This window comes from Micromys minutus, assembly GCF_963924665.1.
Source record: "Micromys minutus genome assembly, chromosome: 1".
Lineage (NCBI taxonomy): Eukaryota > Metazoa > Chordata > Mammalia > Rodentia > Muridae > Micromys > Micromys minutus.
In genome coordinates, this window is record NC_137969.1 from 252,450,853 (window position 1) to 252,478,739 (window position 27,887).

Genomic DNA, 27,887 nt, shown 5'->3' on the forward strand with positions numbered 1-27,887 from the left:
GTTGCAGATGAGTGAGTTCCTTGGATCACTGAATGCCTGCATTTCCCAGATGCTGACTCACGGTGCAGCAATCAGTCCCACCCCCCACCCCACCCCCGCCAAGTCCCTGCAGGTTTCTGAATCTCAGGGCTTTTGTCCTTGTTCCTCTCTCTGCAGGCTATGCAGAGGGAAATGGTAACACGGCACCTAGTATCAGGTGGACTTTCAGTATTGGTCACCTGTGGTGCATCAGCATTTCCACAGTAGCAGCTCACCACAGAAGCTTTGGGTCTGTTCTCTCACCTCTCTCTGCAAGATTATTTATGACTTCTTGGATATATAATAGCAGGGTCAGCTGATGGAGGGAGGACACGGATATTTATCTGTTCTCTCTCTCTCTCTGGCTTCTAGAAGAATCATCTGAGTCGTTTTTTCTGGGCACCATCAGCAGCCTCTGGGACCTGGCTCTGGGCAGTTGTGCAAGGAATATGCATATTGTAGGACTCCCCGTTTTCCAAACATGATTTGGGAGAATCAGATCATACCATCATCATCCCACCAATCAGGACTCAGCTTTCTAACTCGCTATTATTATGTTTTTAAAGATCACTCTGGCTAGTTCCCTCTACCCAACTGAACAGGCAAGTTATGATCTGAACTTTCAAAAGCCAGTTACTATCCCTAGAAATTAAGCAGCTAGATTCTGGCCTTTGTATCCTACGTGTATGGGAGGAGGGATGATGGGTCAGATCACTTAGTTGGGAAGCATCCGAGCCTCTGCCGCCTGCCGACCCAGATTCTCGAACCCACAGAGTGGTAGTCCAGGTTCAGGGCTTGGGGAAGAACATACTGCTGTCAGTAGATTCACTCATATGCATCCTCCTCTTGCAGCCGCATCACCCATTGCTTGGTAAATGACGCTGTGTTCAGAAGTTAGGTCTCATCACAGCTTGATGTTACCTACCATCCAGGTTTCTTTTAGACTAACCTTAGACTGCACTGCAGTTGCTGCTCCATACATCATAACCTTCTCATCCTTAGACGTCAGCTCCTCAGCTAAGAACATCTCCTTTTCCACCCTCTCCCTTGCCAGTTTAGCGAGGTCACCGTGGGCACGCCCCTCATCTCCCCTGAAAAACGTCCTCTTATTCCCAAGTGTAATAACGAGTGGGCAGAGGCTGATGTTGGCATTCCAGACTCATTCATTCATTCAATGGGACAATGCAGATTATTAAGAACAGTGCAGGGCAGAGGATGAGCTCTCACTAAATGTCAACTCTCGTCAATGCATCCTTCATAAACTACTTATGGAGCCTGACGGGCTAGCTCTGTGATAGTCTCTGGAAACGGAGACAAAGTTCCTGGACCACTCCAGGGCAGCGACGTGAGCCCCACCCTGCACTCCGACTACAAGTCCCAAATGGCCACGCGGCGCCGCACTTAGCCCCGCCTCCAGTCGCATGCGTAACGTCGCGACGCCGACCGCGAGCGGGCGCCGGTGGCTGCAGCCAGCGGGCGGGGCGGGGCCGGCGGGAGCGGCGGCCTTTAGGGCGGAGCCGGCTCTGCTGTCCGCAGTCGGCCGCGGGCTAGCGGACACAGCTCCTTCTGTCGCCGGTTCTCCTCGCTTACTGCTCTCTCGTGCCAGAGGCCGCTCTTCTCGGCTCTCTCTCTCTCTTTCTATCTCTCTCCCTTCCGCGGATCCGCCATGTCGGAGCCGGGCGGCGGCGACGACAGCTCGGCCGGTCTGGAGGTGTCGGCGGTGCAGAATGTGGCGGACGTGGCGGTGCTGCAGAAGCACCTGCGTAAGCTGGTGCCGCTGCTGCTGGAAGACGGCGGCGACGCGCCGGCAGCGCTGGAGGCGGCGCTGGAGGAGAAGAGCGCCTTGGAGCAGATGCGCAAGTTCCTGTCAGACCCGCAGGTCCACACGGTCCTAGTGGAGCGCTCCACCCTCAAAGGTGCGGTGCCCCCTCCCTAGTCGCGTGGAGCAGCCAGGGTGCCCGGACCGCCAGCGCCCGCACGGTGGGGTCGCTTTGTCTCCGCGGCTTCTCAAGATGGCCGAGTTGGGTGGAGACGGCGTCTCCCGGTCCCGGCTGGGCACTGGGCCGCATCCCTGCCTCCAAAGTCACATGAGCTTTTCTAGTTTCGATTCGTGTCCAAGCATAGCTCGCATTGGGAAGGAAGTGTCTAGGGCAACCTAGGTGCTGGCCCCTGGGTGGGCTCGGGTATTGGGGGGTTGGCGGGACCTGGAGTGGGCAGGCCCTGTGCACCCAGCATCTCTGCTGTCTGTGGCTGCCTACGCGTAGGCCTCTATTGGCCTCACTGCATCGTTGCCGAGTGGGTGTTATCTCCCTATTTTACAAACCAGGAAACCGAGTCCCTTGGCTGGTCCAAGGTCACCAGCTAATTAGTACCGGACCTTAGACTAGATTCAACCTACCAGTTTCAAATCAAAATTGCTTGTTTTGCTGATCATTGCTTAAAATTATTGCTTAGATGACCCTAATGACAACCCTGTAACATTTAAGTCTGATTTTAAAGACTTAAGAACTGTTGCTTACATAGTTGGGGAATGAGGGAAAAAAGCTGACATCCTCCAGTAAAGACACTCACAACATCCCTAGATTAGATTCATCTGGAATCTGGAGCTTGCTTGCAGGATTTCTTCCTTCTTGAGTCTTTAAAAACACTGTAGCTTCTGGGAAGCATGTGTGACGTGCTGGTGAATGGGGTGTGGCGTTTCCCTAAGAATTCAGATGTGCTAAGTAAATCCCTTAGGGATTGAAGGTGGTCTGAGAATATTTGCTAGCAAGTTCCTTAAGAGTTCCGAAGGCTGTGTGGTTCCGTTAGAAAACTAGAGTGTCTGTCCTTTTAGTTCGTATCTTCCAGATACTTTGTATCACTTAAAGGCTATTCTTCCTTCAAAATATTCAACATGGCCTTGGTTTGGGCCTGCAGTTAGAAGATAGCAAAACATTTTCTTGGATCCCTGCAGAGTGTTTAAAGCTGTATGCTACTGGTGCCTGTTTAGTGTTAGTGTGGCTGAAGGCTGTTCCCTTTACATTTAGAGTTTGTATTCCTGCATGGAATATTTATGTCCACAAGATCATGTAACTATAGAAAATTTGAAACAGGCTTGAAATGAAAGATATCTGGAATCCTCCTGCCTCAGCAGGGCCCCTTTTTGACCCCTATTTTTTTTTTTTTTTTTTGTGGGTGTGTGCAAATACACTTTATTAAAATAAATTTTAACCTATGCTTTTAAATTTTTTTGAATAGTTTGGCCCTAGCTAATTCTTTTATATTCTTTGTTGTACAGTTTGTGTGTTGAAATTAGTGATTTCAATATAAAAATACACACACACACAAAACATGAGTCATGATTTCTCTTTATGAAAAAAAAATCCCAAATTTTTCTCTTTGCTCTGTCATTAGTAATTTGTTTTTCTCGTATCTGACCATCTAGTATGGAGGGTGGAATGGAACTGCGCAGTACACATTTCTTTCAGCATCCCAGTGAGGTTCCATAATGACTTGCACTTTTGGAAGTTGACTAAGGAATTGGACTGTCTTGAGACTGAAATAACTCTCTCTGTGTTTATAAAAATCCTGTTTGCATTCCTAGCGATCTAACATATCAGTTTCTTGTTCACTTACAGAAACATAGGGAAACATTTTTACTTTTTACTTATTTTTTTAATTGTTTTTTTTTTTTTAATTTACATTTCAAATGTCTCTCTTCCCGGTGTCCCCTCAGCAACCCCTGGTCTCCTCCTTGTTAGCGTCCGTGTTACCTGTCTCTGCTGGGGATTGAGTCCAGGATGCTGTATATGCTAAGCACACCCTTTTCGTTGTTTGTTTTTTTGTTTGAGAAGTTTCACAGGGTAGCTGATGTTGGCCTGAAGCTTTATAGACCAAGCTGACCTCAATTCACAAAGTTTACCTCATCTTTCTCCTGAGGGCTGCTGAGCACACACTCTAACATTGAACTGCTAGGCCTATACAGTCTCTGGGCCGTGATAGGAGGGCTTTGTTTTGGTAGCTCGTAGGAGTTCACATTGGCTTCTGCACACTTACTCAGATATGTATAGGCAGTAGTTGGTTGCAGTGAAAGGTGAATAAATACCACCCACTGTGATTAATATGTAGCTGATTTCCTGAGCTGGGAAATTCGTTTTTAATCTTAGCCACCCCTCCCTTTTCTCTCTTTTTTGTTAAAAAACAAATTCTCAGCCTAAAGAGACCTCAGATTTGTATGTAGCCAGGGATGAACTTGGACTTCCTCCCAGGTGCTAAGGGCGTTCACTACCACAGTGAGTTTTTACCTGGGAAAAGCCTGCAGGATTCCGTGCATGCGGGCAAGCACCTCACCAACTAAGCTGGTCTCCAGCCTCTCTTCACTACTCCATTTTAAAGACATCTCTAAACACTTGCACTGATTATATAGAGGCATTTTTTTTTAACTAAGTTCTTTTTTTAAAGCTACCCTAACTACTTAGAAACTTTGCATTAAAATAAGAAATTTCCCAAAATATAAAATAAAGATGGTGGTTTATTAGCAGCTTCTTTTGATAGTGCAACATCAGTAGGTGAGCTACAGCTTTTCACTGAGAAATCTTTCTGAAATTCCTAGTCAGAGGGAGATTGTTTTCTTGTAGATGAAAAGGTGTGTGGTGGATGGTTTACCTAGTAAAGATGTTTTTGTGGCACTTCCTCCTACCTGTGCAGGTTCTTGTGCTTTTTCCCTGGTGGGTTGGTGGTATCTGTGGGAACGTAACCACTGTGCCTCTGTGACTGGTGGTGTCCTACAACCTTGTGATTGCTCAGCAGGGATGATGTCGTGCCCAGTGTGGGAGGGGGGGTGCCACACACTCTAACTACCCTGCATCCTTAGGCTTGGGAGTTGTTCTTCACTACTAGAAATGTGGCTGCTCCTATGCATGCCTTGAACTAGCAGTCCCATGTTTCCAGGGCAGGTAATTTAGAGGAGTCGTAGTGCAGACATGGCTGGGAACCAGAGTGTAAGAGAATTTTTATCATTTTCATATTTCACACAGAGCCTTTCATGGTTCCCAGCTTCATAGAAACATAGTTGCGTGAAGACTTAGGAAAATTGTTTCTGTGGGCTTTCAGAAGTTGTTTTCCTAAGGATTTAATATTCAAGAGGAATCATGAAATTTAGTAATTGATGACTTTAAAAACTTAATACAAGCTACAGAATGCTGGGGCCAGAGGTCCTTCAAGTTCAACTTTTGCCTCTGTAACCTGAAATCAGTTTTCAGAATACGGACGTAGAGCCTTCATTCACTTCTAATCATCAGGTGGTTAATACAATAATGAATAAATCAACAAAAGCTTCCTATAACCTTCCCATAATATCTCAGTGCTACTGGGGATCTGTCGGGTTCACTGGCAAGCTGCCAGCGTGCAGGTCTACAGTTTTACAGGACAAGGGGGCTGCAGCCAGGCGTGGAGTGTGCGGTGTGGTGGGTACTTATGTTCGAGGAAGGGGCATATCCACCACTCTTGGCTGAGACCCCTAGGAGAAAACAGTTCACCCTGTTCATTACTGAAGAGAGAGGCTGGGATGTAGAAGCTTAAACCTGCCTAGAAAGAGAACTTGGTTGTTCCTTTTTCTGTTTTTTAATTGAAAACATTTTTCATATATTTTCACTTTCCCCCCCAGATCCTCCCACCTTCCTAACCATCCAGGTTTATGTTTTTTTTTTTTTTAATCTCTTTCAAAACAAAAAGAAATTACAAACCCCCCACAAAAAACAAAAGACTAGTAAGACAGAAAATACCAAAACATGGTAAATACCATTGAGTGAGTCTTGTTGGCCATCTGCTTCTAGGCATACGCCTGTCCTGGAGTGTGGTTGATTACCCAGTGAGACTTCATTGGAGAAAACTGGTTTTCACTTTGCCAGCCAATGTTAATTGCACAGGGCTCCTTGATTGGGGTGGAGCCTGTGGCTCCTTTCACAGTTCTGGGACTGCATCCGGCTGAGCCTGTGCTGCTGCCACAGTCTGTGAGTGTGTGTGCACGTCACTCTGGCTGTGTCTGGAAGACACATTCCCCTCAAAACCTCCACCACATATGGCTCACATTTTCCGTCTCCACTTTAAAATAGACCCCTGATCCTGGAGAGCAGGGGTTTGAGAAGGATTTTTGAAGGATTCTGAAGCTCGTCTCTGCGGTTCTTCAGTGCTTTGTTGGGATGGGAATGTTTGTCGCTGGAAGGACAGCTCTGTGGTTACGAGCACTCACTGCTCTTACAAAGGACCTGAGCAGGATTCTCGCTTGGCCCTCAGTTGGTCCTTTCTCTTTTATTTTATTTAATTATATGAGTACACTGTCACTGTCTTCAGATACACTAGAAGAGAACATCAGATCCCATTACAGATGGTTGTGATCCACCATGTGGTTGCTGGGAATTGAACTCGGGACCTCTGGAAGAGCAGTCAGTGCTCTTATCCTCTGAGCCATCTCTCCAGCCCGCTGAGCAGGATTCTCAACACCCACACGGTGGGTTTTTAGCCTCCAAGGGCACCAGAGAGACAAAGGGTTAATAAAGTTACATTTTTAAAAAGGTAGGAATGTCTGTTTTATGTCTACATCATATCAGTTATTTCTTCTGAATTAACATTAACTGAAAACAGTACTGAGTCCTTGGGACTGGGATGTGTCTTAGTTGGCAGGGGGCTTATGTAGTCCTTGGTTTGATCCCCAGCACCTGGTAGTGCACATCCACAATTCCAGCACGTCCATGATCCAAGGTTGAAGCCTTGGGTCAGTTCAAGGCTGAATCCAAGGCCAGCCTAGACTGTATGAGACCTTGGCTCCAGAAGAGAAGTACCAAGAACTAAATTCCTCAGGAATTAGTGACTTTTTTTTTTTTTTTCAACAAACTTGAGTTCACTGAAAAGTTGACTAGGAGACATGGGATGTAATGCTTTCTTAATGCACCTTAAAGGATGCTTCTATGCAAACTCTCGTGAGAAAACCTGCCTTTTCTCGGAGTGCCAGCTTGTGGGTGGTGTGGCAGAGAACCATGAAAAGGTTGGAGGGAACGACCAAGCTTTCATCCCTTTCCTGCTGCCCAGTCAGCACACTTGATGGAATGGCCACTCGGGTGAGGGCAGTGCAGGTCTTACTACAGTTGAGCTTCATTAAGACACAGCGGGCTCCTAATTTGTACTAGTGGTTTGAGATGCATTGGCCTGTCTGCAGAAGCACACATGTCTAGTGTTCAGTGTGGCCCAGCGCAGCATGCAGCTCAGGACCTGGGCAGGGGCTGCACTCCTGAGCCCTGCCATTGGATTTTCCCACCTGTGTGTTAACTGTGGAGAGAAAAAGAGAGAGTCAGCACAAACACACAGTTCTGAGAGGACCTATAACTCTGGCTCACCGGGAACTTACTTTGTACACCAGGCTGACGGGAAGTTGTGGTGATCCTCCTGCCTCTCCCTCCCCAGTGCTGAGATCACAGGTGTATGCCATCAAGCTGACCTGCAAAAAGTGTATTTGATAATGTATAAACAATATTTTGTAAGTGGGGTTTGTGCATATTTAGACTTTGGTTTCTGTATTTACCAGGGATTTGTGTAGCAAGACTGATCCAGATGCGTTTCTCTGACCAACTGGTAATGACTTCCCCGAGTCACTCTTAGGGCTGCTGGAATTTCACCAGTGCCTCAGACCTGTGCTGAGTTCTTCCTGTCTGGGGATTACGTCATTGGGCGTGCCTTCCTGAGCCAGCCTGAGCAGCTTTCTGCCGCACTGCAGTGCTCCTAGTGTTGAACTGCAGCATTTTCGACAAAGCCCTGACTCACACCTGCAGTGGGCGGTGGAGCCTGTGGATCCAGCAGGCTGAGAACCTGTGTCTGGCCTCCCTTCCATGACTGCATTTGTATGATGGTGGTCACTGGGGAAGAGATACTTTAAAGTTCTCAGTTACTTTAGGTGCTTAAAGAATTTATTGTCCATGCTACTGGATGGTATTTGGTGATACATTTTATATGATTGTGGAAAGTTTAAAAAACTGAAGGAAACAAGTTGTCTTGTTCTGTTTGTTTGTTTTAAATAGTTTTTTTGAAGGTCCCCCCACACACACAGGGTTTCCCTGTGTAAACAGCTTGGCTGTCCTGGAAGTCACTCTATAGAGTAAGCTGGCCTCAGACTCAGAGATCTGCCTGCCTCTGCTGGAATTAAAGGCTTGGGTCACTAAGCCCAGAGACACAACATTTCTTAATCCACTGCCTTGACAGCTGTAGTTTAGAGCATGTCTTTATGTGCCTTGTCTGATGCTTTCTATTAGAGATTGCAGGCATGGGTGTGACTGTTTTCAGGCTGCAGAGTTATCTTGTAATATAGATTTGAGTAATTGGAAAGTCGGATGATTTATGAAGGGTCACCTCAGCTCTGCTAAAGGTGTGGAATACATTGGATCTCTTGGCAAAGTATGGCTTCATAATCTGGATGAGTGGCCCAGGCTGAGTCCTGGGCACTCGCCCCTCCATAGCACTGGATAACAACTCTTGGTGGTCATGCTCCGGGTTCTTAGACAGCTGCCTCCTGCAGGAAGAGCCATACAGTGGGAGGACGCCAACATTCAGTACATACAGGGGTTGCTCTTCACCACCAGCCACACTGCATGGCCTCTCAGCTGAGATGCAGAGTCCTCACAGTCATGAGCAGGGACTCCTAGGCCTAGGAGAGGTGGCATTCATTCTCTGGGGTGGGCACTACCCTCTATTCTCCGTGCCTGAGGCCTTCCAGGTATGATGCCAACTCCTACATGATGACAGTAATAATTTTAAAAGGCAAGAGGCAGTACTAGGCATACTAGAAAGTTCCCATTTCTTCCTATCCTTTCTAAAATTATAATCAAAAACAGATGTTTGGGAAAAATGTCTCTTGATAGAGACATTACATATCATGCCTTCAGGTATGAACTTTGTTTTTAAAGTCAGCTTAAAAAGAAATTATTTTCATTACAGCATTTGCATACATAGCTGTCATTTTACTTTATCGCTGAGCCCCATTTCCCAGTGCTCTCCCCTGCTCCCTAAACATCTTCATCCTTTTTACTCCACCCTACTTACAGTGGCTTCCTCCACTCTCAGTCTCCACCCCCTCCCCCCCCCACTTAAATTCAGAGCTCTGAGTCGAATTTATTCACTTAGCACAGTGATCTCCAGCCCCACCCATTTTGTGCAAAGCACATGGTGTTTGCTCAGGCTCTGTGTTTTGTACTTGAATTTTAAGGTTTAATTGCTAAAAGAAGCCCCAGAGAGCACCCAGTTCAGAGTCCTGTGCTCTTCTCTGCTCATGAACTTAAGGTCTATACCACTTTTGGGTCTTCTGTTGGGTTTGGGTTTTCACTGCCTATTGGCTCTTCAATGCAGATGTCTGTGAGTCCAAAGCCAGGCTGCTTTCCATAGTGAGTTCTAGGCCAGCCAGAGCTATACAGTGAAACTCAATCTAGGGGAGGGGGAGAGATTGTAGAATTGGCTCATGCTGATAATAATTCAGCTAAAATGTTCAAATGTCTTGGAGATTATTGATAGAGAAGTTTGCATCATCGTATAGTCTTACTATTTTGAGATAGAGTCTCACTATATAGCCCTGCTGGCTTGAACCTAACTATGTAGACCATGCTGGCTTTGAACTCGCAGAGATCCACCTTCCTGTGGCACCATAACCATATATCATTTTTACAAATTTTTTTTCTATAATTTTGATTTTTAGTTTAGAAATCTGACTCACGTGCCTCTTGGGACTGTTGTATGCTAAGTTCCAATAAGCTGGAAGTAAGTCTGTGGCTCGTGTATTGTGTGGATCCTACATGATCCAAGCCTTCAGTTAGCTTGGGTGGAGGAGACACTTCTGTGTGCAGCCACAGCAGATTGACAAGTGCTTGACAGAGCAAAAGAAAAGCAGGGTGACTGTCTTTCTGGGTATTTCTTGTCAGCAGTCTTCCAGGATGACTGGAAGCTTCACTCTTGGCCTGGCCCTGTTTGTGCTGGTGAAAAGCTCCCGTGGGACTGCAGACCTGCACTCTCATACTTTCGGGCAGAGTATCTTAGGGTCATTTACTTATACTCTGTACCTGGAAAACAGGGCTAATAGCCCTGCCAGTCTAAGGCTGACTGTGTGGCTTGGAAATGCTTGTCACATTGTGTAGTAAGAGCTGAATATACAACTGAGCAGACCACACTTGGGATGGAAGGAGACTTGAATTTTGGGGACACAGAGGGTGAGTCTAGTGGCTAGAGGCAGAATTTTGCAGAAACTGCTGGAACTGCCCACATCTCTGAGACTTGACTTGTTTCCTCTTATTAATCTTCCAACAACCCAGGCACTTGCTTCTGCCTGGAAGATACAGAGTCAGCTCCTTGTTCCCAAGATCACGCAGCAAACAAATGCCTGACTTAGGAGTCAGGAGAAGCAGGTAGAGCCAGCACCTTGGGACTTCAGAAGTGAGGCAGAGTGGGGTGAGGGTCAGTCTTTAAGCTTGATAGATTAGAAATGTCAATGTGAATATAATAACACTATTATTATGATTTATAGAGGACGTTGGTGATGAAGGAGAGGAGGAGAAAGAATTCATTTCCTATAACATCAACATAGACATCCATTACGGGGTCAAGTCCAATAGGTAAGTAGTGTGAGCACCACTGTGAGACTGTGCCACAGTCTCAAGCATGTGAGCACACCTTGAGCAGTGCTGAAACATTGTAATTTAGTTTCTGTACATGGTCTTCTCTTTGAGCTGTTTACTTACTAGGAGTTTCCGGTTTCGATCTGATTGTATTCTTTGATTTACTAATCTCTTTATCTTACTTGTCATTATAAATGAGTAGTGAACATTCCCGTGCACAGGCCTGTTTCCTTTGAGGATAAATCCTTCAAGAGCGATTACCTGTCCATGGGAAAGACATCATTAAAGTTTTAATACATGTTGCCAGATTTTCCTCCTTCCAAAAAGTTTATATCAACTTCTGAATCCAGTAGGAACTTTCAAGTTCCCATGTGTAAAAACACATTTTTCTGCTTTAGCAGTCAAAACTTCATAAGCAGTTTCAGGACTACAGAGGAGTTGCACCGTGTAGTGGTACACACTCTAACTTTAGCATTTAGAGGGCTGAAGCCAGGGGATCTAATGCTTGGAGCTATCCTGGTCTGCATAGGAGAAAACAGCTGTCTCAGAAGAAAAAGGAAAACAGAGTATAGAAGACTTGCATGGCTATTGTGTGGACAGTGGGTGTCTATATAATCCTAGATAGGATTGCCAGCATTTGCCACACATGGGGTGGCGCATGTGATAGAACACTTCATAACCAGCACTGCAGAAAAGCCTAGGTCAGACTTTCCTTCAGTTTCCCATCTTTTGCAGTACTGAAAGCACTCACCACTGCCACTGGGTAGGTCACTGCAGCCTACAGGAATCTTCCCTCTACTTCTGCCCAGTGGGTTCCGGGCTGGAGGACTGGGGTGGGGGTGGGATTGAACTCAGCTTGGTTGGCTTGGCATCAGGGGCCCTTAACCATCTCAACCTGAACCATCTCATTGGCCCTTGTACTATATTTAGGGAAATAGGAAATCTAGTTGAAGTGGTGTCTAGAAATGGGGAAGAGAGTTTAGAAACTAAGAAGTGGGCCTGGGAGAAGTGGCCAGTTCAGCAGGCACAGATTTTATTATGGAACTGACATGACAGTTCACGGTCCGTGTGCACCTTAGGGAAGACGGATGTGCAGCTCACAGTTGCTGGAGTGGGTTGGTTCGAGGCCAGAATTATGAATTCTGTGAATTCTGCCAGCCCAGTTGCTATCTTTGTCATGGGGACATGCTATCACTGTGTCCTGATACAGGATACAGCCATCTCCCATGGTGGAAAAGGACAGTCACAGCTAGAAAAATAGCCCTTCAGTCTGGTTTTTGGTTGGTCTGGGATGGTTTCACTCTGTATTGCTGGCTGGCCTGAAACTCGTTGAGATGGTCCCGCCTTCTGAATGCTGAGATAAAGGCACCACACCCAGCTCAGTCTGTTCTTAATGTAATTTTAATTTGTTTTCAACACAAAAATTATAATTGTTGAAACTAATTTAAAATGTGACTTGTCTGCTTTGATTTCTCCTTTTGCTCTTAAGCTTGGCATTCATCAAGCGAGCCCCTGTGATTGATGCAGATAAGCCGGTGTCTTCCCAGCTCCGAGTCCTCACCCTGAGTGAAGACTCTCCGTATGAGACACTGCACTCTTTCATCAGCAATGCGGTGGCTCCTTTCTTCAAGTCCTACATCAGAGAGTCTGGCAAAGCAGACAGGTGAGAACAGCGTTCCCATTGTGTCTCAGATCCATCGAGCCACAGATGTTTCTTGTTGATTCTTTTTTTTTAAGATTTATTTATTTTATGTATGTAAGTACACTATTGCTGTCTTCAGACACACCAGGAGAGGGCATCAGATCCCTTTACAGATGGTTGTGAGCCACCATGTGGTTGCTGGGATTTGAACTCAGGACCTCCATTCTTAACCACTGGGCTGTCTCTCCAGCCCGTCTTGTTGATTCTTAACAGACCTTAAGCAGTGAGCTTCCAAGGGCGATACTGCTCTAATTTTGAGGTGCTTCCGTCTTTGTAGGGATGGCGATAAGATGGCTCCTTCGGTTGAAAAAAAGATTGCAGAGCTTGAGATGGGCCTCCTTCACCTGCAGCAGAATATTGAGATCCCGGAGATCAGCTTGCCAATCCATCCCATTATCACAAACATTGCAAAGCAGTGCTATGAGCGCGGGGAAAAGCCCAAAGTTACAGATTTCGGTGATAAGGTTGAAGACCCAACTTTTCTTAACCAGTTACAGTCTGGAGTTAATCGGTGGATCCGAGAAATTCAAAAGGTAAGGGCATTGTAATTGACAGCCGGCATGAGATGGCTTGTGCTTTCATGTCTGTTGGAAGCTGCCCCAGGTCGTCTGTGGTGATACTATGACAGTAGGAGCCCTGCTGCTTGTAGGGATGGAGTCTGGGCAGATAGTGAGTGTGCTGGGAACTGAGACAGCATTTGGCGAGGCCATCTTGTCAAGCTTCAAACAAACCCTTCGCTTGTATCAGGGAGGGAGCACCTTGAGATTTACCAGGTGATGTCATTTTGTCTTCAAAGGTGACCAAGCTTGACCGAGATCCAGCATCAGGAACTGCCTTGCAGGAAATCAGCTTTTGGCTAAATTTGGAACGTGCATTGTACCGCATCCAGGAGAAGCGAGAGAGCCCAGAGGTGCTTCTGACTCTGGACATCCTGAAGCATGGCAAGCGTTTCCATGCCACTGTCAGTTTTGACACTGACACAGGTAAAGCCCAGAACCAATAGCCAGACGCTTCTTAAGGTTTTTGGTGATTGAGATGAAGATTAGTAGATGTAGTTTGGGATCAGACCCAGGGACACACCCTAAACACTACTGGTCTCACTCTTGATTCTTTTTCTCTCCTGCATCTTGTCTCCTCTTGCAGAATTCTACAGAATAAAAGTCTAGGGCTAGCCTCCTCACCTACACATTTCCTTCCCCTAATGGCTTTTGAGAAAACTAAGACAGTTTCTAGGCCCGAGGCTAGTGAGCCCTGGGGCTTGTCCTCCTGTCTCTTCCCTGTGGTCGTGAGCTTTCAGTCAGCCAGGAGACAGCCATTGCCCAGTGCTCAAGAAGGGGGAAGCGGCCCTGTTGTTTTCCCTCTTCTCTTCTGCTCCTTTACCTTCTCTTCCCCCCTCCTTATCTCAAGTGGTCAGTAAATGAAGGGCGGGCATGCTGTACATACCTTAGTATCACTTCCTCTCCTGCCCCCGGCACTGAGAATTGAACCAGTGTCTCTCAGATATTGAGTAAATGTCCTCCCACTGCACTGTCCCCCAACTAGTCACAGAGCTTTGGAGGTAGGGGTAGGATTCCAAGTCAAAGGCAGCCTGCTCTACAGAGCAGGACCCTTGTTTCAGAAAACCCAAGGGTTATGAATGTAGCTTGATAGTAGAGCGTTGCCTGGCAAACACAGGTCTGTAGTGGGTTATCTACTGAGTCTTAGCAGGAGCAGTGGGAGTGGAGTTGCATTGGTGTGCACAGATGTTTGCCAGATGTGTATCTGTAAAGCATTTCTATAGGCTCTGTAACCACAAAAATCAGGTGATTAAGGCCCATTTATTTCCTCCACACAAAGGGTGGTACTCAAGATTTTAAGTGAGTGAGTTTCAAGTAGAGCCCCTCAGGCTGTCATGACCGCCTTAAAAAATGTTGGCTGGGCGTTCACCAGCGCTGATGTGCACATTTGATTCTTTCAAACATCTCTAAGACTTTTTTACCCTTTTCTTTTTCTGAGATGGGTTGTTACGTCGTCACATAGCTCAAGCTGCCCTCAAACTTCCTATATAGCTGAGGATGATGGTCAACTCGTTACCAGCCTGTGTGTGCCTCCCATTACCAGTGCAACAGTGCACACCACCAGCTCGATTTGAAGTCTTTCTTCCCTAATGCTTCAAAAATCTTGTGTCAAAGGAAGAAATACACCAAAAGCCAGTTTTCCCCGTGGCTCCACGTTCATACTGACACAGTTAAATTTAGCCATGAGTGAGTGTGCTCAAAGCTGACAACACTGTAGTTCTCTACATTTATGATTAAAGTAAAACATGTAGACAGTACTAAAAGCAAAACATAAAATGTCAGCCCTGTGAAGGAGATTGTTACGAAGTTAGGATGTAGGAGAGTTGTTTGTTTCTTTTTAATGTATATAAATGTTTGCCTACATGTGTGTATGTGCACCGTGTGTGTGTGTGTGTGTGTGTGTGTGTGTGTGTGTGTGTGTGTGTGTGTGTGTGTGTGCGCGCGCGCGCGCGCGTGTGTGTGCAAGCATGTGTGCTCGCACAAGCATGGTGCTGACCGAGGCCAAAAGAACTGGATTCTCTGGACCTGAAAAGGTTGTGAGCTGCCATGTGGTGCTGGGAACCAAATCCAGGTCCCCTTCAACCAGCCAGTGCTCTTAACTGCTGATGCTTTTTGCAGCCCAACTCTACTCCCCCATCCCACCACCCAGGCAGGGTTTCTATGTGTAGTCCTGGCTTTCCTGGAAATTTGATTGTAGACCAGGCTGGCCTTGAACTCACAGAACTTCACCTGTCTCTGCCTCCCATGTGCTGAGACTAAAGGCTTTTAGACCACTATACCTGGTTTCAACTGTGCCCCTAAGAAAACCAAAACTGGGTCCACTAGGGATCTTGTTTGCTTGTTTGAAATGATTTTTCTATAACTAAAATGCTTTCAGCATCAACGTGTATTTCATAGTTAAGACGTAGTTTACTTGATTTTATCACTCGACATAAAAGCCATTAACCCTCTTTGTCAATCTAGGTCTTAAGCAGGCGTTGGAAACGGTGAATGACTACAACCCTCTGATGAAAGACTTCCCTCTGAATGACTTGCTGTCTGCCACTGAGCTGGACAAGATAAGGCAGGCACTTGTTGCAATTTTCACACATCTGAGAAAGATCCGAAACACAAAATACCCCATTCAGCGGGCCCTGCGACTTGTGGAGGCAATTTCCAGAGACCTGAGTTCTCAGTTGCTCAAAGTCTTGGGCACTAGGAAGTTGATGCATGTAGCTTATGAGGAGTTTGAAAAAGTAAGTCATGGTCTTTAGACAACCACTCTGAGCCAGTGAGGTCAGTGTGACTTAGTGACAAGCCATCTCCCAATTGTACCACAGGTCATGGTGGCTTGCTTCGAAGTCTTCCAGACATGGGATGACGAGTATGAGAAGCTCCAAGTGCTGCTGAGAGACATCGTCAAGAGGAAGAGGGAGGAGAACCTGAAGATGGTGTGGCGCATCAACCCTGCTCACAGGAAGCTTCAGGCCCGCCTCGACCAGATGAGGAAGTTCCGCCGCCAGCACGAACAGCTGAGAGCTGTCATTGTCAGAGTCCTGAGGCCACAGGTGTGTCTGCCATAGAAGCTCACACAGTCCTTGTTTTGCTGCCTTTTTAATTAATTCTTTGAAGGAACTGAGTACCTCGTATGTAGTGTTTTTTCTTTAGTTTCCTTTTCTCACTTGTCACCCTTGATCCTGTGCTATATTATGTTGTTACGAGTATCGGAACACTCGGTATGCTCTGCCTGGGTGCAGCAGACGCCTGGCTATTAGATTGTAGTGTGTTACATCAACAGAGCCCTTCAGCAGTGCACCACAATAAATCGTGGGGAATTACTGTTTATCTCTGAGCTTTATTAAAACAATTCAGGAATCCCTTTTTTCTTTGTAGGCTTTTGGAGTAGGGTATTTTGTTCTGGGGATTGAATCCAAAGTCCTGTGCCTGCTAGTCAAATACTCTGTTGCTGAGCTGCATCCTTGTCCTATGTGTGGTCTTGCTCCTGTTTTCATTCCCTCCTCTTTTCACTGGTCCTTTCCTTTAAAAAAAAAAAAAAATAATACAGTAAAAACACAAATGTGCAGGGAAGATCTTTATAGTGTGATTATAAAGTACTGAAGGTTTAGAAGTCAGTATTGATGCACAAAAATCCTGTGCTATGCCTATGACAGAAAAACACTTGCTAATATTTTTTGTTCCAAATCTTTTTTTTTTTTTTAGGTCACAGCAGTTGCACAACAGAACCAAGGAGAGGCACCTGAGCCCCAGGACATGAAAGTGGCCGAGGTCCTCTTTGATGCTGCAGATGCCAATGCCATTGAGGAGGTGAACCTGGCCTATGAGAACGTCAAGGAAGTGGATGGACTGGATGTTTCCAAAGAAGGGACGGAGGCTTGGGAGGCTGCGATGAAGAGATACGATGAGAGAATTGACCGTGTGGAGACCCGCATCACTGCTCGCCTCCGAGATCAGCTCGGCACAGCCAAGAATGCCAATGAGATGTTCAGGATTTTCTCCAGGTTCAATGCACTGTTCGTCCGCCCACACATCCGAGGGGCCATTCGAGAATACCAGACCCAGCTGATCCAACGTGTAAAAGATGACATTGAATCTCTGCATGACAAGTTCAAGGTCCAGTACCCACAAAGCCAAGCTTGTAAAATGAGTCATGTCCGTGACCTGCCCCCTGTGTCGGGGTCTATCATCTGGGCTAAACAGATTGACAGACAGCTCACTGCCTACATGAAGCGAGTGGAAGACGTCTTGGGCAAGGGTTGGGAGAACCACGTGGAAGGGCAGAAGCTGAAGCAGGATGGAGACAGCTTTCGAATGAAGCTCAACACCCAGGAAATCTTTGATGACTGGGCGAGGAAGGTTCAGCAACGCAATCTTGGTGTCTCTGGGCGCATCTTCACCATTGAGAGCGCTCGTGTGCGGGGCCGCACTGGGAATGTCCTCAAGCTAAAGGTGAACTTCCTTCCAGAGATCATAACTCTCTCCAAAGAAGTCCGGAACCTCAAGTGGCTTGGCTTCCGAGTGCCACTCGCAATTGTGAACAAGGCTCACCAAGCCAACCAGCTCTACCCATTTGCCATCTCACTGATTGAAAGCGTCCGGACTTACGAACGTACCTGTGAGAAGGTGGAGGAGCGCAATACCATTTCACTGTTAGTGGCTGGCCTGAAGAAGGAGGTTCAGGCCTTGATCGCAGAAGGCATCGCATTGGTGTGGGAGTCCTACAAACTTGACCCCTATGTGCAGCGCCTGGCAGAGACGGTTTTCAACTTCCAAGAGAAGGTGAGTTAACTTACCTTTCAGCGTTCATGGGTGATTAGTCGCTAAGTCAGGGAACATACTAGTTCTCCAAAGCAGTGTGTAAGATTGAAGCTAAGGCCCCTGGAGCTACAGGAGGAAAGAAGTTTTCTAGCTGTTGACTGATGGAGTGGGGCTTTGGGAATACTGCCGAGTAATACCCTGAGAAACCTAGCTCCTGGACATTAGAAGCTGATAGGCTTATGATACAGCTATCGGGGGAGAGGTGTCTCCAGACCTGTGGTAGGATTACTTGTTTCCATGGGTAGTGCAGAGGGAAGAAAGGTGCTGGTGGTGTTCTCGGGCCCTCCTTTTCCATGCAGGGGAAGCAGCATCCTCACTCAGCAGCTAGGGCTAGCTATTAATAGAGGGACTTCTCCACACCGAGCCGAGTTCTTCATGAAAACAGCATGAAGAAGCTATAGAGTAAGTGAATTTTTCATACTAAATACACTCTTCTCTAGGTGGATGACCTACTGATTATTGAGGAAAAAATAGACCTGGAAGTCCGTTCCTTGGAAACCTGCATGTATGATCATAAGACGTTCTCTGAAATCTTGAACAGAGTCCAGAAAGCAGTGGATGACCTCAACCTGCATTCCTACTCCAATCTGCCCATCTGGGTCAACAAGCTGGACATGGAGGTATGCACGGCTGAGTTGGCCAGACGCTGATCTCCACTGTCCTGTGGACATGGGCCCTGTTAGCTATGGCCTTTAGTTTGTCTGGAAAGTACCTCGATACTTACTTGGCAGGCCCAGTTCCTCCAGAACCCCTCAGCTAATGCCACAGCCAAATGCTGTGGTCTCTGACCTAGCCGTTCTCAGCTGGGAACAAGGTGTTGGGGTGCAGAGGAGAGTTCCTCCTTTTCCTGGGTACTTGACAACTTCCTATCGGCCTTTCCCTCCTGTTCATATGGTTTAAGGTTTGTTTTATTTTCCTTTTTGATGGCAATGGTGGTGGTGCCGTAGTAGAATCTAGGTCTTGCTCAGCATGAATCCACTCCTCAGGTCCTAACCCTCCAGGCACCCATCTGACAACTGCTCTCTCCACACCTAAGGCTATAAAGATGAGGCCAGAGCCAGGTTAGCTTTTCTTACTCATTTGGAGAGGACATGGTGCTAGAGAGGCCTAGGCAAGGACATCTTCTACTGCACAGGGTCCAAACTGAACTTGGCTGGTTTTCCCCTTAAAGTTTAAAAGGCATCCACACCAAGGATATGGTAGGAAGGAAAGTTATCAGCCCGCAGATGCTGTGGTTCTCCCTCAGCCCTCAGCATATCCCTAGGGAGTTACATGGCATAGGACACACCGTGCCAAAGACGTGCAGAGAGGTCCTGAAAAAAATTTGCCTGGTTTTGGACAGAGAAGGCTTTCTTCCACTTTCTTCATCTCCAAGCTGCAGTTCCTAATTTCACCTCTAGAGCTACCTTCAAGCTCCACAAAACAGCATTTCAAGTGAGTTTTACTTCATAAGGAACAGCTACCAAGAGCTTAACTGCATCTACAATATGGTGTTAGGTCTCCTTGTTCCTTAAATTCGGAGGAGACTGGCAATTCACGAGTTCCAAAGGTGCAGAACACGGCTCTGACGAGGCTGCAGGTGTCACGCGCAGAGTGAGATAGGATTGAAATTAGACACTTGACTTTGGCACACCTGCCACCTTCTCATTCTGTACTTTGTGAGCTGACCTTCAAAAGCAGCCGCTCAGTGACCCCGATTTCTCTGTAGATTGAAAGGATACTGGGTGTCCGCCTGCAAGCTGGCCTTCGAGCTTGGACCCAGGTTCTTCTTGGACAAGCTGAAGATAAAGCAGAAGTCGACATGGATACAGATGCTCCACAAGTCAGTCACAAGCCTGGTGGAGAGCCCAAGATCAAAGTGAGTATCTCCCACGGCACTCACCTGGGCTGAGCAAAGCACGCTCCTCCCCTCTGAAGTATGTGTAGATGCTCAGGCTGAGGGTCACAAGCTCAAGGGCAGCTTAGCCTAAGCAGTGAGATCCTGTCTCAAAAACAGTGCCTGTCAGGGTAAGCTCTGCGGTGTAGCTAGGAGTTAGAGAGCTTGCTTAGAATGCAGGAGGCCCAGACTAGACCCTGGCGCTGGGCTGGCCCTGGGTACCAGTGCCTGATAGTGGAAGAGCCCGACAGACGCCATTTAACCAGTTGGTGAACGTTAGCTCTGCCAGTGGTGTGGGTGGCTCCGAGTGCTTGTGACATCTTATGATGACATCTTGTGATAACAAGGGCATTTCACATCTGCCTTTTCTCCAGAAAAATTGAGAGAAAAATAGAGGCTCACTCAGAAAGTTGGTCTGTGCAGCGTTTGACCAGATCAGAAAATGCCACAGGTTTGAGGAGATTGAGTGCAGCGTGAGGCGGGCCAGCCAGTGTCAGAGAGGCTGCTGAAGTGCCTTGTGCTTTCTTTGCACATCTTCGGTCAATTCTAAATGATTTCAAGACAGGAGGCCATGAACACTTAAAGTCTGTTTAGGAAATGTATACTGTGGGAACTCTTACTTGCCTGGTGTCTATGTGATGAACTATTTTGACACCGGGTTTTTCTATGTAGCCTTGGCTGTCCTGGGACTCACTCTGTAGACCAGGCGGACCTCAAATTCACAGAGATCTGCCTGCCTCTGCCACCCAAATACTGGGATTAAAGATGTGCGCCAACACCACCTGTTGCAGTAAATAGTAAAAATGATGCTTAACCTTTTATCGGTCCCTGCGGTCTCACTTCAAGAACGCCACTTTAGTATGGAACCGAGTGCACACTCTGTCACTCAGTCCACGAGCTACATTCTCCATGAGATTCCTTTCCCAGGCGGTTCACTCCGCCCGCCCTGGTGCTTCTTCTGACCCGCTGTGTTCCTTTCCTCCACCTCCCAGCACAAACATGACTCTAAGGCCGGATAGCTTTTCATGTTAGGTTTATATATTAAATTCTCAATTTACAAACCCTGTACACAATAAGATTACATCCAGTGGACAAAGATACAAACTGCCCTTCTATAAGAGATAAAAAGACCTATAGAAACCCTTAAAGATAATTATATCTACCTAGCAGCAATTATGGCCACCAGGATCTAGGTCTGCTTTCTCCAGCTCCATCTTGATTTCTCCCGGAATTTCCTCCTCTTCCGTTTTCCTAGCCTTTTCCCCACCTACCTCTCCACTGTCCAATCATGTATTGACTTCACCCACTGCTTCACACAAAATTCACTGCACCCACAAAACTTTTTTTTTTTTTTTTTTTGCAGAACGTTGTTCATGAGCTAAGAATAACAAATCAGGTAATCTATTTGAACCCACCCATTGAAGAATGCAGGTACAAGCTATACCAGGAGATGTTCGCTTGGAAGATGATTGTGCTGTCCCTGCCCAGGATCCAGAGTCAGAGGTACCAGGTAAGCTTCCAGGGTCTCCAAGCATGTGCTGTCTGCCCTCTGACCAAACAGGGTCTCTTTATGTAGCCCTTGCTCTCTAGGGACTCACTGTGTAGACCAAGTTTGTCTCAAACTCATAGAGATTCTTTTGCCTCTGTCTTCTGAGCACTGGCATTAAAGGTATCTGCACTGTGCCTGACCTAAGAACTTTGATAGTCTCAGTTCCTCCTCCAGTGTTGTGCTGTTTGGTTTGGGAGTATAGGGTCTCGCTGTATGGTCCCAGCTGACCTCCACCCTCAGCTTTCTGAACACTGGGAGCCACTTTTAGAGACATTTTTCAAGCACTCACAGAAGTGGGAATCGTGAGCTCCTGCCCTGCAGCCTTATTTATCAGCATGTAGCTGTTCTCACTTATTTTGTAGATCACTGACTAGTGTAAGGCAGATCCTAGATTCTAATCTTCCTGGTACCCTTCTAGAGTCAAAGGAAAACCTGAAGACCATTTAATCCATAATGTTGGCTGATGTCACTTTTAAGTAGTCTCAGTGACTTTCAAATAAAAGGATTCCATACCATTGCCATCCAGACTGTTCTAGAACTTAGTAATTCTGCAAGAAACAAGCCCTTTAAAGTTAGAGTAAAATAAATTATTCTTAATTTACATGTATGAATGTTTCTCTGAATATATATCTGTTTATCAGGTGTGAGCTTATTTCTATGTAGGCCAGAAGAAATACTTGGATTCTCTAGGTGCTGGGAACTGAGCCTGGGTCCTCTGGAAGAGCAGCCAGTGCTCAGGACCACCAGGCCATCTCTGCAGCCCCAAAACACAGCTTTCTTCCCTTGATGTCACTTTCAAGGGTTTGTTTGCTGTTGTTTTAATTACTTTATTTATTTGTGGTGTGTTTGTGCACACACTCTTTCATATATCACACTGAGAAAGTGGAGCTCACAGCACACTCAGGTTAGGTACCCATCTCTTTTTCACTTTGTACGTTCATTCTGGGAATTGAACTCAAGACATCAGGCGTGGCCTGCTGAGCCATCTCCTGGTCCTTGTAGTATGTTTTGCCCAGATAACCAAAACCAAACTGAATTTTGGTTTATGTCCCAGGGATCCTCTCTGTCTAGTTCTGTGTATAAGGTTGTGCATTGTCTGTTAGTGGACACCAGCACTGTTGACCCCGCTCTGCCCTGACACAGCCATCTCCACAGTCATACCTGCAGCCTGGCCTCGCCCTGACCCAGCCCCGCCTCTCACTGCTGCTTTCCCTCTCTTGTCCCACAGCAAGGTTTTTCCAGATCACAGTCTTGGGGTTCACAATGTGATCAGATACCCTGCAACATTGATCTGGCTGCCATAGTCACTGTTCTTCCCACTCTATCCAAGGAGCTAATGTTGCTTCCTACTGTTCTCTCTGCTCCCTAAAGTCAGGGCTCATTTCCGAGTAACTGCCTTTGCTCCTCTGTGGGCTCTCTAACAGCCTGCCATCTCTCTCACAAGAAAGCTAGAGTCCTGCTGCTTGTTGGTCCTGTTGTTACCTGTCTGCCTTTGTGACCCTAATCCCTGCTTTCCCCTCGTGGCTCTGCTCAGGCCTCATTGCACTTTTGCTGGCCCTCAGCCCCACACACTGATCTTGCTCCATTGGCATTTGCATGAGGCGTTGTCTGCTCACAGTCCCCAAGAGCAAATATCGCTTCCACCCTTTCCAATCTTTGTTCATATATCACCTTCGGATAAAGCCTTTCCTGGTTTTCTGTTAAAGGGACAGCCAGCGATAGCTCAGTGGTAGAGTGCTTACCTAGCATGCCCAAGGACCTCTGCTTTAAAAAAAAAAAAAATTAGAATATAGCCATTCCCTGTCCCACCGTTCTCCCTCCCTCTTTCCTCTTCATTCTACATAGACTTCATCCTATATACAATCTGTATATGCATGTCCTTTGTCTCTCTTCTATAGAATGTGATTTTGGATGAGTGGGCGTGCCTGCTTCTTGTACTTAGATTGGGGCCTCGATGTAGCAGATGAACCGAGGGTTCCAGGTGCTCTTCAGTTTCTCTTACCTCGTGCCATTAGTGACTCCAAATTTCCAGTTTGTCTTTACTCTTGAGTTCCATTTATTGGTTTAATGAGTTAAATATTAAATCAGGTTTCTTGTTACTTATAGCTAAGGAAAATAGATCTTATTTCTTAATGCTTTTGATGGTGACTATTTTTAGTTATTTTAGTAAGTTACAGGTGACAGAGATTGGCACTGTGTGCACTGTTGATCAGTCGTGTCTGGCTCTTGTCAGGTGGGAGTGCATTATGAGTTGACCGAGGAAGAGAAGTTCTATCGGAATGCCTTGACACGCATGCCCGACGGCCCTGTCGCCCTGGAAGAGTCATACTCTGCAGTCATGGGCATAGTGACTGAAGTCGAGCAGTATGTTAAGGTAAGACACTCTTGACTCCATCCAATGTCACCAGAGTACGGGAGCCGGGCTGCAGTGGAGCTCAGCTGCCCTGCTTGGTTGTCAGCACCACCAAAAGAGGAAGAAAGAAAAACTAGGAAGCTAATAGGTCCTGATAGACAATAGGGTTCAGTGGGCAAAGCTTGCTTTATTTATTTACTTACATGTTTATATGTTTACTATTTATCCACCTTGTGTTTATTTACGTTGTGACAAGGTCTATTCCTTATTCTAGCCCTACCTGGCCTGGAGTTACTTGCTTTGTAAACCAGGCTGACCAGAACCTTGAATTCTTTTGCCTCCTGACAATTTGGATTACATGGCTTTGTCACCACACCTGACTGGGTCTTATGTAGCTCTGGTTGGCCTGGAACTATGTAGACCAGATTTGCTTGAACTCACAGTGCCGGGATGAAGGTGTGCTCCACCACACGCTCTGCCACACCCAGCAATATTTGTTTAAGTCAAGAGTGAAGAGTAGGATAAATCTTGTGTCGTCTTAACTATGGTTTTCAAGAAAAGTAAACTTTTCCTTTTTGCTGTATACATTCCAAGACTTTGAACTGAGGCTCTCTAACTGTGAGGACATGACTTTGGACTGTTGGCATCATGGGTACTAGCATAGTGATAGTCTACAGAACTGCAAACTGGAATTGAGCTTTGTTTCTTGTTTGCAGGTTTGGCTTCAGTACCAGTGTTTGTGGGATATGCAGGCAGAAAACATTTACAACAGGCTAGGGGAAGATCTCAACAAGTGGCAAGCTCTCCTGGTCCAGATAAGGAAAGCCAGAGGAACCTTTGACAATGCGGAAACTAAGAAGGAGTTTGGACCGGTGGTGATAGATTACGGCAAGGTGAGCTCGGCTTATTGTCTGATAAGAGCAACATTGGTGTTGGGCTCTGGGCTGGAGCTCAGACACTTAGGGAAGAGCTGATGGCGTGCTGTCCACTTCTGCAGGTCCAGTCCAAGGTGAACCTGAAGTATGACTCCTGGCATAAGGAAGTTCTCAGCAAATTTGGACAGATGCTGGGTTCAAACATGACAGAATTCCACTCCCAGATCTCAAAGGTGAGAGGTGGGGTGTTGGCCAGGGTCTGGCTGGCTGCAGGATGAGCGTGGCACCGTGGTAAATCACCCCTTTCTCCAACAGTCTCGCCAAGAGCTGGAGCAGCACTCTGTTGACACGGCCAGCACCTCTGACGCGGTGACCTTCATCACCTATGTGCAGTCTCTGAAACGGAAGATCAAACAGTTTGAGAAGCAAGTTGAAGTGAGTTCTCGAGTGGGACTCATGATTAAGCTGCGATCTGTTCTGATGAGTGCTGAGGGCTCAGCACCTTAAGGAACGTTTCTTACAGCGCAGTCATCAGCTGCCATGTGTCATTAGAATGCACCATGGAATCCTGCTGTGGTGGCAATATGTCTAACCCCAGCACTTGATAGGCTTAGGCAGGGGAATTGTGAATTTGAAGCCAGATTTGTGAGATAGGATCTTGCGATGAAAACCAAAGAGCCTGGTGGGACGCAGAGACAGGACTGAGTAAAAGTGCCTGCTGCCAAGGCTGACGACCTGAGGCTTCCGTAGAACCACGTGGTAAAGGAGAGAACCGACTGATGTTGTCCTCTACCTTCCACACGCACGCTGCTATACACACATACACACAATAAGCAAATGTGGCATCATGGGAGTCTAGCAGTCTGCACTTTAAAAACTTTGTGTGTGATTAGCAAGAGTCACTATCTCTAAACCTGTCACTTTTCACGTGCTTAGGATTTGAGTGTTCCGTTGTAATTCAGGGTAAAGAGATGACGAACAGTGCAGGGTGTTCTCTATGCCCACTTGGTGTTGGTAGAGAAATTGTCGGGCTACCCTCCAGCTGCAATAATCTTGAGGTAGACGATTGTAGAATAGCATGTCCTTTGATCTATGTGTTCTTCAGTCACAGGGTCTTGCTTTTTGTTGGGATGTTTGCAGTACTTTCTCCTATTGTTGTAGGAAAAAAACCCAATTTATCTTTTTAACTTTCAAAGCTCTACCGCAATGGTCAGCGTCTGCTGGAAAAGCAAAGGTTCCAGTTCCCGCCTTCTTGGCTTTACATTGATAACATCGAGGGTGAGTGGGGGGCCTTCAATGACATCATGCGTCGGAAGGACTCTGCCATTCAGCAACAGGTGGCAAACCTGCAAATGAAGATCGTGCAGGAGGACCGAGCTGTGGAGAGCCGGACCACCGATCTGTTGACAGACTGGGAGAAGACCAAACCCGTCACAGTGAGTTTCACTAAGCCCAGCAGCCAGCAGCATAACATGGGTTCTTTCTGCCAGACACAGGAGGCCATGCTGAGGCATAGCTTTTCAGTACTGAAGTTGTTTGCCCTCCAGTACCTAAAAGGCTGTGCTGGCAGCCAGTCGTTTAGACTAAGGCAGGAGGGTTGCTTGAGTAGCCATTTATTTACCCAGAGTGACAGTCATTTAAGTGGGAGGTAGTTTTAAATATTTATTAATTTTTGTGTACCATGTGCATATAGTGCCTCTGGAGTCCAGAGGAGGGCATCAGATCTCCTGGAACTAGAGTCAGACAGTTGTAAACTGCTGTTTTGGTGCTAGAACTTGAACCACTGAACTGTCTCTCCAGTCCCCAGGAGGTGTTTTTAAATAAATAAAAATTAGTTTTACTCAGGGTTGGAGTGACAGCTCAGAGGTTAAGAGCACTGACTGCTCTTCTAGAGAACCAAGGTTCAATTCCCAACACCCACATGGAAGCTCACTGCTGTGTCTAACTCCAGTTCTCGGGGCATGTAGACCCTCATGTAGATAGACATGTAGGTAAAACACCAATTCATATGAAATAACAAAAACACGGTTCTATTGTTTCTCAGGCAGTCTTGGGCATACTCAAGTTTAGAATTTGATTTCCCTATGTACAACTCAGCTTTCTAAGGCAGCTGCTAGCTGGGCTGCTAGGCATGGCCTCTGCTTTGTCACTATTGGCTCCAGTACCTCTGAGCCCCAGTGTTCCCCTTTCCTGAGACAGTCCTGCCACTCTCTGTGCTCTGGCTCTTTCAGGGCAATCTGCGTCCTGAGGAGGCGCTTCAGGCCCTCACCATATATGAAGGAAAGTTCGGCCGGCTAAAGGATGACAGAGAGAAGTGTGCAAAGGCCAAGGAAGCATTGGAACTCACAGACACAGGCCTCCTCAGTGGCAGTGAAGAACGTGTCCAGGTATGAACCCGAGTGGAAAGTCTAGAGAACTGTTCTACCAGACACTGCCGCTGTCCTGGGTCATCCCAAGGACTCTGCTAGATGCTTAAGGTGGTTTTCCTCCTTTCTACTTCCTGAGCTGTTCTTATGTTCCAGGTTAACTGCCTTTCCTCTCAATCACAGGTGGCCTTGGAGGAGTTACAAGACCTCAAAGGTGTGTGGTCAGAGCTTTCTAAGGTCTGGGAACAAATTGACCAAATGAAGGAGCAGCCGTGGGTCTCGGTTCAGCCTCGTAAGGTAGGTACTTGTTGTAGTGGATGTCTGCGATTCTGTCTGTTAGCAGTCACAGAGAGACCTTGGCAAGTTCCCGAACTGTCGCTGTACCCTGTATGTTTGTAGGCTTATACAGACTGAAAGTTGGTTTTAGAGCCATTCCAAAGGTTGTACCTCAGTAGGCAGAATGCTTGCCCAGCGTGCTCATAACCTTAGGTTCTGTTCCCAGAACTCTTGGTGATGGAAACAGGTGGGCTTTTGTAACTTCAAGGTGAGCCTTGGATAAATTCATGAGACCATGTCTTAGAAGAAAAAGTAAAAACAACATACAGTGTTGGGGGTGGCGGTGGGATGTAGAGTGTGTATCTGTGTACCTGTGTATGTGACTCCTGTATCTCCTCACAGCTTCGACAAAACCTAGACGGCCTCTTGAACCAGCTGAAGAACTTTCCTGCGAGGCTTCGGCAGTATGCCTCCTATGAGTTTGTTCAGAGGCTCCTGAAAGGTTACATGAAGGTAGGTGACTGCCACACATGGGTGTTGGGTGTCTTTTCAAAAGGTACCTGCTCATGTAACTGTTTGCCCCCGAACAGATAAACATGTTGGTAATTGAGTTGAAGTCAGAAGCACTTAAAGACCGGCACTGGAAACAGCTGATGAAGAGGCTTCACGTTAACTGGGTGGTTTCTGAGCTGACCCTGGGCCAGATCTGGGATGTTGACCTTCAGAAGAACGAAGCTGTTGTCAAGGATGTGCTACTAGTGGCACAAGGGGAGATGGCTTTGGAAGAATTCTTGAAACAGGCAAGTGATGGGAGTGGGTGTCAGGCTGTTGTATGGGTTTGACTGTAATGACCGTGTAAATGTCGTCTACGGTCA

At 46.7% G+C, this 27,887-nt stretch overlaps 1 protein-coding gene across 1 annotated transcript in view; it reads left to right on the plus strand.

The window, feature by feature from the left end:
- The first annotated feature begins 1,329 nt into the window (after window positions 1-1,329).
- Window positions 1,330-27,887, plus strand: part of DYNC1H1 (dynein cytoplasmic 1 heavy chain 1) — a 62,345-nt gene continuing 35,787 nt past the window's right edge. Inside the window, exons 1-20 of the mRNA XM_080935192.1 lie at window positions 1,330-1,934; window positions 10,553-10,640; window positions 12,133-12,306; window positions 12,623-12,878; window positions 13,142-13,328; window positions 15,366-15,637; window positions 15,722-15,949; window positions 16,602-17,678; window positions 18,158-18,337; window positions 19,426-19,575; window positions 20,957-21,103; window positions 23,376-23,516; window positions 24,212-24,388; window positions 24,493-24,603; window positions 24,686-24,805; window positions 25,567-25,806; window positions 26,602-26,757; window positions 26,920-27,033; window positions 27,415-27,525; window positions 27,603-27,812. Coding sequence (XP_080791318.1) covers window positions 1,685-1,934; window positions 10,553-10,640; window positions 12,133-12,306; window positions 12,623-12,878; window positions 13,142-13,328; window positions 15,366-15,637; window positions 15,722-15,949; window positions 16,602-17,678; window positions 18,158-18,337; window positions 19,426-19,575; window positions 20,957-21,103; window positions 23,376-23,516; window positions 24,212-24,388; window positions 24,493-24,603; window positions 24,686-24,805; window positions 25,567-25,806; window positions 26,602-26,757; window positions 26,920-27,033; window positions 27,415-27,525; window positions 27,603-27,812 — 4,389 coding nt within the window. The 5' untranslated portion in view covers window positions 1,330-1,684. The remainder of the gene's footprint in view (window positions 1,935-10,552; window positions 10,641-12,132; window positions 12,307-12,622; window positions 12,879-13,141; window positions 13,329-15,365; window positions 15,638-15,721; window positions 15,950-16,601; window positions 17,679-18,157; window positions 18,338-19,425; window positions 19,576-20,956; window positions 21,104-23,375; window positions 23,517-24,211; window positions 24,389-24,492; window positions 24,604-24,685; window positions 24,806-25,566; window positions 25,807-26,601; window positions 26,758-26,919; window positions 27,034-27,414; window positions 27,526-27,602; window positions 27,813-27,887) is intronic.